The sequence below is a fragment of the Volvox carteri genome (genome assembly GCF_000143455.1).
Source record: "Volvox carteri f. nagariensis unplaced genomic scaffold VOLCAscaffold_47, whole genome shotgun sequence".
Taxonomy (NCBI): domain Eukaryota; kingdom Viridiplantae; phylum Chlorophyta; class Chlorophyceae; order Chlamydomonadales; family Volvocaceae; genus Volvox; species Volvox carteri.
The window spans coordinates 100273-112575 of NW_003307590.1; the positions used below are offsets into that span (position 1 = coordinate 100273).

The 12303-nt window shown below is 53.2% G+C and overlaps 1 protein-coding gene across 1 annotated transcript; it reads right to left on the minus strand.

Annotated features, from left to right (window-relative positions):
* Nucleotides 1-1674: 1674 nt before the first annotated feature.
* VOLCADRAFT_95795 (uncharacterized protein) lies at nucleotides 1675-10525 on the minus strand (the record flags this gene model as incomplete). Its single annotated transcript, XM_002954929.1, has 18 exons — nucleotides 1675-1813; nucleotides 1913-1969; nucleotides 2206-2258; nucleotides 2610-2679; nucleotides 2951-2958; nucleotides 3503-3562; nucleotides 4532-4619; nucleotides 4999-5021; nucleotides 5524-5635; nucleotides 5830-5852; nucleotides 6587-6668; nucleotides 6898-6920; nucleotides 7289-7406; nucleotides 7658-7665; nucleotides 8349-8389; nucleotides 8712-8784; nucleotides 9385-9475; nucleotides 10110-10525. The coding sequence occupies 18 exons, from the start codon at nucleotides 10523-10525 to the stop codon at nucleotides 1675-1677; spliced, it is 1485 nt and encodes a 494-aa protein (XP_002954975.1).
* Nucleotides 10526-12303: the final 1778 nt, after the last annotated feature.

Genomic DNA, 12303 nt, shown 5'->3' on the forward strand with positions numbered 1-12303 from the left:
TCCTAGAGGTAGTGCCCAGCTTACATCACAGTCGTCACGTCGTACAATGTCGCACTGCTCCTCAACTGCTGAGTACCATGCTTTCGGGAGATGGTGCTGTGAAATGTGCACGCGACGGTGAATAACACCGCCGACTTGTAGCAGCTGTCAAGGCTTTGCAGGGAATACCTGCAGTAGCTGGTACACAGTACGGCACACGAATCAGCGTATCAGCGAATCAGCGAAGCGCTTCACCAGCAGCATATCGAGAAGGCCTTTCCAACGGCCAGCTAAAACTACAACACCAAACATATATGTACGTACTTTGGGTTTGGCTGGGATGCAGCTGCACGCAGTAGCGCCCGCTTCGTGTTACTGATGTCCTGCCCAGCAAGCGGCGTATACGCATCAACACCTCTCCAATCCTAAGGATCACACGTTGCAGCTGTAAGACGCATGTCAAGCCGCCCTCGAGCCATTACGAATCCGTGTTGCTGATCCGTGTTTCGTTTACACTAATGCAACAAGGTTGATGATATCTAAGAATCTAGGTCGCTGAAATCCAAGACTGCGCCATTACGGGAGAGGGTTTCCGAGAGCAACGAATGTGTGCTTACAAAAGGTGAAATGGTTGTTTGCACCACAGCGCAAGTACACGTACTCATCTGTCTACTGACCCTAAACTTCGATACCCTTATTAGACACTATAAATGCGCCTTATCCTCCCATCAAAAACCCAAACCCAACCCAGTAATCGAAATTCCAACTCCGACAACAAATAAAGAACAAACCAGGCATACGGCACTATCCCGTCCGCTCTGTTCCACCTGCTCTCCTGCACCTCCCCATGTCATGTCATTCCCAATTCCACGTCCCTGCTAGATCGTTTTGGTATGACTGGATACATGTGCTCCCGCAGACACTCGCAACGCTATACAGGGTTGGAAGCCGGCGGACAAGACAATGGCGAGTAGGGAAAGGAGGCGTGCTGGACGAGAGTGCTATACAACATGAACTTCACACAGGGGAGGTACTTCCCTTCCCCTACAGGTCGAGAAGGACTACACTGCATCGCAAAAAATAATGTCGTTGGGCTTGGATCAACATCACGCACGGAACAACGTGCGAATTTCGCCCCTTGCCGTTGCCGTTGCGTTGCCAACCGCGCATGCAAGTATTGTACCCGTGCCAATACCTCTTGTAACGCCAACAATAACCTCATGTAAACTTAGCTTCATGTACAAGAGGAGAAAACGCGCTATCATCGGCATTCGGTAACCGCATGAACACATCCTTACAGGCTGTGTTAACGTTAGCGATGGCGAGAGCGGAAAAACAACGACACGTAATCAACCCCTGGCACAACCAGGTCAGATGCTTTTCATCCCGATTTATTTACAACAGCCCCATCCCGCTGCTCTATTTGCCAGCAACGCACTACCTGCGCAACGCTTTATGAGGAAACAAATTACACGCGTTCTTCAACACATGTACACAAATTACAAACGCAAAGTACACACGTCCTGCAACGCATGTGCACAACCTCAACGAATTCATACGACTGCTGTTTCTCGCCTTATACATACTGTCTCAACAATTAAAGCCCGACTACATACATTCTCAAAAATTACGACTCCGCCTGTTCTCCCGACCCTCGTTGCTTCCGTATGTTTCTATGAAGGACACCCTCCCTCTTCACTTGCAACCCTTGCCCCAAGTCACCCTGGTGTACGGAGCGGTGACGCAGCCGCTGTTGCCGTTACCGTTGTTATTGCTGTTGTTGTTGTTGTTGTTGTTGTTATTGTTTGTATTAGTATTGCTGTTTTGGCTGTTGCTGTGCAGAGAAAATACAAAAACGCAAGGAGGCAGGAAAACGCGAGGTAGTCCGGCATCAGAAATAGGTGTGTGCATGCATGGGAGCCATGGACCGCACCAGCCATTGCTAAGGAGTGCTATGGTGTTCAGGATGTGGTGGATCAGGAACATACAGCTGCATGTGCGAGGTGGGAGCTGTTGCATCCTGCGCCCACCCATGCACCCGTCCGTGTCGCACACAGCAGGAGTATATCTACCCACAACCCCGGACAAGCGAGGACTTTGGTGGGACTCCAGAATGTGAAGAAGAGTGATCAGAACCCCCCCCCCACGGGGTCCCCGACTATCAAAATTCTAACCTCCAATACCTAACCCCTAACCGCGTGTCCCTCCTTACCGTTGCAGCCTTACCTGCCGTCGCCCTTGTTCACCGTCACGTCCGCCCAGTCAGTATTTACCGTCGTCTGTACACGGCGTGAGCGAACGGCCGAAAAGCACTTGGTACTATTTTGGGCCATCAAGACGTATTGACCGTACCGGCCAGGAGCCCGGGCCATACGTATATATACAATCATATACTATATTATCATTATTTTATCATTATCATTATATTATTACATGTTACATATTATGTAATATGTTATTGCATGGAAATTGGTGTGCCACACAGGTATCAACCAAACTCGGAGGTTGTACCCCGAGTTGGCTGTACCGCAGTTTAGGGTTTGGCTCTCGCGTAACAAGGCCAGCAGTTCCCCACGATTTCCCACATGCTGCAGTTCGCAGACGCCCAAATTGGCCAGGCATATCCTCACCTTCTTGTTGGTATCTGTAACGGTGGTCGTTGGAGCTGTAACGGTGGTTGTTGGGTAGTTGTTGCCCTTGCTGTACGGGTGCGAATGTAGGTGGCATGTGGGATTTCACAGGATTTCCGAAACGTATGAATGTCCGTCCACGCCACCATCAAGGTGAAAAACCGGCAGACGGCTGCGTTTCATGCGCATGTGCTTCGCTCAAGCCGATCGTAAGAGCATCGCAAGTGCTTCGAAGCGCGGACGTTACCCCCATAACATTCTCAGCCAGGCCAGCATGCCAGGGCCTCCCTTTATTTCGGTAGCACTGTCGTTTTCCTACCGTTTTCAATTGCAAACCTCACCTGGAAGCCTGGAGGCGGACACATTTGCCCATGGTCATTTAAACATGTGCAGTGCAGCAGCCGCCATTGTGGTTGCCGCGGTAGTTGGTAGTTGGTCGTTGAATCGGCGTCACAAGGATCGGGGGTTGATTGGAAACCGAAACCGGAACGAAGGCGACAAACAGGTTTTAAGTGCACTTTGCATGCGATATGTTTACTCCACGCACCACATACCATGCCTTTTCACGTTTCACGACCTCGCATCCAACCCAACAACACCCAAGCAAGGCCCAATTACACCGCTATTGTCGCCATGCACTATGCACTACGTAGCGCTGTTTTTTCCCAGAAAAGTCCTGTGATGCATCACGCACTGTCGTACATCCCAGAAAAGTCGTGTATACCAGGACGTGGCTGAATCGGCCAGCACAATGACGAACGCATGTACATTGTACATCCTACATGTGAACATTACCGACAACCTTCGGCTGGCAAGTGTAACGCACACACACATGCGTTTTTGCACGGTTTCACGGTTAGTATCCCGTTATCTCACCCCCCCCCCACACACACCTCCTTCAGGCCCCGGCTGCCAGCCCCCGTGTCGGCAGTTCCCGCGGAGTCACCAGTGCTCTGGAGCCGACGTCCAGTGCCCCATTCAACTTGGGTGCCGGGGGCGCTCACGCTACCGCTACAAGAACGGGGAATCGAAATTGCACGCCAGATTTCGATGCTTCCGTGCGTACGGTTGCCCCAGGAATGGCCAGCAGAACAATTGGCAAGAGTTTATTGTACAGAATATGGCTGGCAACGCAACAAATAATTTAATAATCTTCGCATGTCGTACGAGGACCTACCACTCAAGTGGGCCCACCACTCAATGTGTACTACTCACCTAGGGCCTGCCGATACATCGACCTTGGGTATGGCGGCCCCCGGCGGAGGTTTGGATTCGAGTGGAGGGGAGGGAGGGACAGGAGTGTGCTTGTCAACACTGAGTTTGGGATGCGTGTGCGTAGGGAAATTCTGGAATGACGCGCAGACCGATGCAGGGGAAGTGATACCATTGTAAATAGGGTTTAGATGATGGCAAACCCAAAGCACAGAATTAGCTGGAAAGGTGTCGCTCTGGGTCAACCCTTTGAGCACAACATGACATCAACGATAGATCCACGCAGCGTAGCTATCTTCCATTAGATACTTTCCTCGCTTCACTCTTTACGTCTTTTATTTGGTTTTGCCGCGTTAAAATTGCCTGATCATACCGAATGAATTTATGCGGAATGCCACAAGGGTCCCGAAATCGATCCCTACCTGGTGCAAATACATACTTGAACTACCAAGCCATAAAGTCACCTAACGTTTTCCCCATTTCTGTAACCCAAAAATTCTCGTCCAGCCAGCTATTCTTGGCCAAGTTCCGACAGGGGAAAATGGCAGTGGGTGCTATTTCCCCAACAACGGAGATGTGCGGCATTTACATTGTTTCGCGTAAAACCCTAAATCCTAGGCCCTAAATCATCAAGATAGCCACGCTGCATCCCAGAAGCGTCCCACCTATAGCTTGGTGGGACGCTTCTGGGATGCCTTAATCCCACCTACCTTTGTGCCGCCGTCGCTCTGCAGGCTGCGGCGATGGCGACCGCCCCTCCACTGCATCCCCACCAGTCCATCAACATAGACGAAGCCGCTGCGGGCGGAGACGGCGAACGACCCCAGGGTGCACAGCGCAAAAGGAAAATCAGCCGCATGTTGTGCAGTCAGCGGCGTGCACTAAACTGCGACTTCATCATGCCGTCAGCTCGGCGTGGTAGCCAAGGAGTCGTCCTCAGCAGAAGATCAACGGTTTAATGGCCATACGTCACACAAACGCAAGAGCTTAAACCCGGGGAGTCTGATGTAAAGTTCCTACGTCATGCCCAGAGCGGCGGCTCTTCCACGGGAGAGAGGATGCCGTAAATCGCAAAAGTAATCATAGTACTTTAGGACCGTTTTGGATCCATGTAACAAGTGTGACCTCTAACTTCTGCAGCCTTACCGTCACAGGCCGTTCATCAAACGCAACTCACTTTTGACCCGCGCCGACCACTACCTGGGCTCCGAGGAGATCATCCATCATCCGAGGTGGTGGTTCAGGACGTGTTAACCAGGAGGAAGAAATTGAGGAAGGAAACGAATGAGAATCGATCAATCCAGAAGCTGCAAAACACACACAAACACACTGTCGACAGCTCGTCCGGCATGTCCATTGCAACGCATGCACATTCTTAAAGGCGTGCCCATACGGCCGTACGCCAAGAACAATGCATTTCGCCGAGATTTTTTGATCCAGGGGGATCAGGATTCTTTTGGCACGTCGCAACATTGAGCTTGCTTGCGGTACGAGGATGGCCCAGACTGCTCCGAGACCATCTCATTGGGCATCTATGCCATAGCAGAGCGTGGGAACCTCAGCCGCGGGGGCCCACATAGACCTCACAGATGACAGTGCGGTACGGATAATGAAACCCAAGTATGCATTGCAATGTACCTTTCCGGACATCGTAACCTGTCAACCCCGTCATCCCAAATCCCCCATCCCAACGCCCCCCCACCTCCTTCAGCCCCCGGCCGCCAGCCCCCGTGTCAGCAGTTCCCGCGGAGTCACCAGTGCTCTGGAGCCGACGTCCCCAGGAAACTTGGGCGTAGGGGGCGCTCACGCTACCGCTGCAAGAAAGAAGAATTCCAAGGAATTGCACGCCAGGCTTGGATGGTGGTAGCTGGCTGCGAGCCCGCCATAGCTTGTGTAACCTAGGCAACTCCCGCTTGTGAATTCCTCGACAGTGTTTTGTCCATGGCTTCGAATTAAATAACAAACAAGAGAACTTGGCAAGTCCCAAGCTGCCATACGTTCATCTTACCTCGGCCCGGCATTCACAGAAACCTGGACGTGATGGTAACACGCGGGGAGGGAGGGAACATGAAGCAGGGCGCGAGTGCGGGTCAAGAGGACGTGCATGCGATTTAATCTGCACCAACGATATGAAACGAATCCGTGTTTTTGAATCTACAGCCCATAGCATCGCCCGTGCACAGAATTAACCCTGCGGCCAATGCCACCCATCGAAGCACACAAACGGCGATACAGCAGTACATCCAGTTAAGCCAGTACGTACGACGACACGACGCAGCACCGCTGTTCGACTCCCGCTGTGGCCATTGTTATAATCCTGCGGCTACCCTGCTGTTGATGGCGTGCTACGAGGACAGGGAGCTGCAGGAATCCGCTGCTACAGTCCACTACGCGAGACGCTGTCACGAACGCTTAATTTTCCTTCTACCCATCTTCTCATACGTTGGCAGTCCAGGCTTTGATCCGATGGCAGAGGGGAGTAATCGGCAATTTAATAACTGGTAGGGCGCCGCCTTGCATTACCTGACATGCATTGGCATGATTGCTCGGAAGCTCCATGGGGTGGGGGAGACGTTCGGGATACCGCCACCGGGATGTGCAACCCCGATATGCAACCCCGACGTGTGCGCCAGGCTACAAACGAATGAAATTGAACTAGTGGCGCTGGACCTGAGGGCAGCTGTACGTGCCATAAGACTTCGTACTATAGGACGCTCTGGTGTGCTAACCAGCTCACGTGCCTATTTAGGCAGCCAGTTGCCTACCTGGGTACCGCTCTGCAGATTGCGGCGGCGGCCGCCAGCGTTCCAGCGCACCCGAACACTGTTGCCGACATTCACATAGCCCCTGCGGTTGTAGCACGCGGTGTGGGTTGCGACGATTACCATGCGCGTCTGGTACATGGTACACGCCTGGCAACAATTTCTAACAACGGGAAACCGACAACCAAATAAAAAAGGTAGGAAGCTGATCATGTTTTTGCCGTTTGACTGTGGATGTGTATCACTTGATCAGCCCTGCGCCCTCTTCGCACACTCCAGTCAGGACCCAACGGAATTCAACCAACTCTCCGTACTTGGGACCGGCGCCGACGACGACCTGGCGGCGGGTGATACATACATACATCCGCAATGACCCGCCCGCGCGCGGGGTGATACCATCGTCATCGTTGTCATTGTTGTTGTCGTTGGGGTTGTCGCCGTCGCCAATCCAAACGCCATCATCCGGGGAAATGGTTGGGGGATCCGGACAAGCAACCGCATCAGAAAACATCGCTGTTCACAAGAATACTGTCATGCATCGGGCAAAGTCCCATCGCCATTCTTCTCTCCATTCTTCGGCAAACCGCTAACTCAATTGAGTTATCATACAATCTTCCTTCCATCTGCCTATGTACCCCGCACGCGACCCCCATCCCCCTCACTCCCCCTCACCCCCCCATCCATTAACCCCCTTCACCGCCCCACCTGCTTCAGCCCCCGGCTGCCAGCCCCCGTGTCGGCAGTTCCCGCGGAGTCACCAGTGCTCTGGAGGCGACGTCCAGTGCCCCAGGTAACTCGGGTGTAGGGGGCGCTCACGCTACCGCTGCAAGAAACATGGGAAAACGTAACGAGCCAAGTGGGAGGGAATGTGGCAGCTGAATGGCCACTGTCCATCTACCAGAGGCACCATCTATACAGTGCATTTTCAAATGGGTTATACCCGCATTCCGTACGAAGCAATATAAGAAGTAGAACAGAAGACAAAGCAGTTCGTCGCTGGACACGCCTGCCGGTTTACGCCGAAAAGTCCTCAAATGGCAGCCCGCTCGCCGTAAACAGATGTAGGGCACCCACCTAACTCCCTGCGTGCGTCGGGGCCAGGTTGTAGGAGGAAGAAGGAGGGGAAAGGGCAGGCAGGGGTTGGATCGACGTTTGCACAGCAGACGGCTAATATGGATTCGCGCTCGAGACCCCGAAACTGAGCAGGCCAAAAGAAATTATGAGAATCCCTGCAATAATCATTCTAGTCGGTGCGATCTCACCGCGTCGTTAGCGTACTTACTACTAGCGTACGATTCAAAGAAGGGACGCGAACCTTCCCTGTTTCTTTAAGGTAGGCTCAAAGGTCATACGCAACTGCCAAGCACGTCGCTGTCAAAAATCTCAAATTAGAATGCATCGTGCCGCCTAAGAATCACTCATCCCTAGCGTGCAGTAGCCGCCTACCCTGGTATCGCTCTGTAGGCTGCGGCAGCAACCCAGCGCGCCAGCGAACGCGGACGCCAGTAATAAATATATTCGCGTTATTGCCGTCGCGGGGTGGTGGAGGGGGGTAAGGGAGGCCGCAGGAGGAAGTCAAGTGCGATCTGCCGATAGATAACTACTGGATCGTAGCCAAAAAGTCCAATGCGGATCGATAGGGTTGACAATTAGGTGACACACACTTAAGCTTTGCGGCTGGTAATGCAAGATGGGTTGGCTAGACCCATACACACAAACCTGATTACATGGCCCACCACCTGCCGTGCACCCTAGTAGAACTCACGTGCGACCTGTGCTGCTGCTGCCGCCGCCGCCGCCCAACACCTGCCCGCGGGAAGCCATACAATGCACCATACAATGCAGTGCGAAGCGGAGAAGGTTGAGCCTGAACATTTTTAGGGCTCTCTCTGTCCTCCGAGACCAGGACGGTAGGAAAAGAACCCGCGACTCCAGTACCTAAATACGTCGCGAAATGATCGGATTGCGCGGCGTACGGTTGCAGAGATGGTATCGGTTACGCAATGTACGGTCATGCACCTGACAGCGCCCGCCCTGCTTCCGCACTGCCCACCGCGCATTCACCTACCTGCCCCCGTCCCTCCTCCAACCGATACCCGCCCGTTATCAACCCCTGCACATCACACACCTGCTGCTGCAGCTTCCGTCTGTCCACGCAGCCGTAGCCCCAGAACCAAGGACCCCAAACGTAACAGCCTCCGCTGCTGATAAAGCGCAGACAACAGGGCAGGCGCCGAGTGAGGCAAGGGTGAGAAGGGAGAAGGAAGGAGGGCAGGAGAGAAAGGCCAGTGGGAAGGGCTCTAAAGGCCAGCGGCAGTTGGTTGTGCGGATGTTGACCCAGCCGGGGCCGTATAGGGCTCGTGGTGGCAGCCATATCTGTGTGCGTGTGTGTTACACATGTTGGGGTGCGAAGGCCCAAGGGCATGTATGGACTGGCAATCGCCTAGTTCAAGCAACGTCGAACAAGTCGACTCGCTGCAGTCACTGCTGAAAACGACGACGGTGCTCGTGTCGCTCGCGGAAAATGCACATCACAAATGGGCTGTTGTGCTTTGCGCCCATCATCAACTGTGCCCCTAAAAGGATTTACGACATTCAACGTGGACGCGGCTCGAATGACAAGCAAGGCGAACATGACGTGGGCATACCTAAGCCCTAGGGGGCATAACCATGTCTTCTTGTTTCGGCGCGTGTTAAGTACAGCACAAAGAACTCACATCAAACGCAAAAAACAATTAAAACACATTCCACTAGACCGGGTTGTGCCCCCGACCTCGTACCCCTCCTTCCGTCGACCTTACCTGCCCGGATTGTAATTGACAGTCTTTCCGAAGCTCCACTGCCCCTGCCATGGCAAAGTACCGTACATAAACAAGAGAAATGGGGGTGAGACTGCGGGAGCAAGCAGCACCCTCCGGTGCCAAACATACAGCATCATCAGCTGCAACAACCTGCGCATTATCTAATTATGTAATTACGTGTGAAGTTGATATGTCGACATGTGACGAGGTGGCCGAGCGGTCTAAGGCGCTAGATTCAGGACTATCCGGTGTTCCGGAGGAAATGTTCTAGTCCGTAAGGGCGTGGGTTCAAATCCCATCCTCGTCAGTTTTGTTGTAGGCGGATGATAGACGTTAAGCTGACTTCTGCTCCCGAAGTGTCCTAGTTCGAATCCGCCAGCCGAATCCTCGGGTGTTTGAGGAGTGTTGAAATGGGAGGTGGCCTCCCATCTTATGAAGAGTGTAGGACGTGATTGTATCAACTTGCGAGCTGACCAGGAACTAAGTTGTGGCACCGTTGATCCGCTAGATTTCATTGGATGCTGGTGGTGAGTTGCTGAACCCACCGAATACATTCTGAAATTGGATGAGGTGAATGCATTAGGGTGCCCCTCTAGCAGGGGAGAGCAGGGACTGCCTCGGGAAAGGGGGCCGCTGGTGAACCACCCTGTAATAACATCATACATCCAATGCATGCAGCATCGCTTGGGCGTATGGTACGGTGTAGAGCTACTCGTACTACTTACCGCCTGGATGGCGGTACGATAGATGGTTTGACACAGCATACCTTAGTGTCAACGGAAACAGTCGTGAATGGAGCCGTGACCTGCACATCGGCTCCGCTGCCGCCGCCACCGCCGCCACCGGCGCTAGGAGAAGTGGGGGCGCCACCGCCGCCGCCACCGCCGCCACCGCTGCGGCCGCCGACGACGGAGACGGTAGTGAAGGGCGCCGTCACATGCACATTAGTGCCACTGCCGCTGCCAGTGCCGGAGGGCTGCTGCTGCCCGCCGCCGCCGCCGCCACCAGGCGCAGCGCCCTGAACAGCTCCCCCACCGCTGCTGCCGCTGGCGCATCCACCGCCACCGCCGCCACTGCCGTCGACACCAACTTTGACTGCCGTACATGGAACCACCACCTGGACGCCCTTAGTCAAAATCATTGTTGTACCTCCACCGCTGCTGCTGCCGCCGCCGCCTCCATTGCTGGCCTGCTGCTGCGGCTGCTGCGGCTGCTGCGTGCCTGTAAAGCCATGAGCCGCCAGACATTACAACATCGGAGAAATAGCTGAGAATGATGGAAAATTGTTCGCTAGACAATATCATCTCGCAGCTCTGTATCTTCCAAATCGCGTCAGATAATAATCATATACGGGCCGAAACATTCCCACGTGACCCCACGCACGCCGTGCGGTCTCAGTACTGAAGCATGACGTGCTACTCAATATAGACACATACACGGCACAGAGACGGTAAAATAGGCTAACAATGTCACAGCTGCTACTGTCTTACCTGCATTACTTGAGGGCGTACCCTGATCGGGCACATTCACGCGAAGCCCAACGTTCACAGGACCCCCGTCTGTTGTGTACGCAGTCGTACAGAATGGTTTACATAAGCAGGGCAAAGCTAACGTGAGTCTCGCGCACATATGTGCATTCTTACGAATCCGGGTCGGCATATTAAGTTGCAGGAATTTGCTTTCGAAGATATTTTCAGAGATGTCGGTTCAAATAAGGCCCGAAACAAATGACCTACTTACCGGAAGTCAACAGGTCGCGGCTGGCTCCTACAAGGGTTGAGGTCAAATCAGGATCGCAAACGGTCGATCACCCAGCGCAGCAGCAGCATCAGCAGCAACAACAGCAGCAACAGCAGCATCAGCAGCAACTTGCATAACATGTTCTGTTTGAAGAAGAACTCATGCTGGCATAAACAGAGGACATAAGCCAGCCAGCCAGCGGGACCAGCCAGCCGGCGCGATAACATACAACCTCCAGAACGGCCATGGCCAGGTGTTGCGTGATAAGAATTAATCAGAGAATGAAAGATACATATCATCGCGTAAACGGGTTTGAGTATGCGCGTGTCACAAGAGCTGGCGTTACTCTCCGAAGGCATAAGGGCCCATACGAGCCGGAGGCTCTAGGGCCAGTATAAGGCTGCCCCAAAAGGATAAAAATGCAAAATAAAGCAAAATATTACTTATCCTATCACTCAATAGAGAATACGAGATATTGGGAGTGTGAATCGCTCCTATGTTCGCTCGCTCGCGCGCGCGAGCCACAATCCTTGTCGGCGACACCAGCGCCGACGTAGCCCCTGGCATACATATTGAAATGTGTAGATTATATGAATATAACTCTGATTGTCGCGTGACGCAACACTCAAGATCAAACAGCGAGTAACTTTTGATCCAACAGTCGAAGCACAGAGCGAGGCGGGAACATAATCAAACCTGTTTACACAGTGTTGAAGACCCCACATAAGAAACGGATTTTGACAACTCAAGCCCACTCACCAACGGTGATCACATGCAGCTGACATAGCGCCAAAACTGCCGTGGCCAGGATCGCCGCCGTTAACAGGCGCTGTGCCGCCGCTGTCACCGCGCGGCTCAGACCCCGAACTTTCGTGCAACTCATCTTCTAGGCGATCAACAGGAGTCGCTGTCCACCGGGCGACCTGGAGGCTAGCGCACGTCTGGGCCAAGCGCACAGTAGAATTATGGGACGTATAGTCATATATTGCAAAGATTTGCATGACAGGAAGGCAAAAGACAAATGGCAAAAGGCAAAAGACAAAAGACAAAAGGCAAAAGACAAGCACTTGATTTGTTGGGAAGCGGAAATGTCGCCCGCATGCGTTACACTAAACCCTTATCGTGTAGGAGATGGTCGGTGGATCAGATGGTCGGCGGTGTGAAGAGCACTCACCTTTC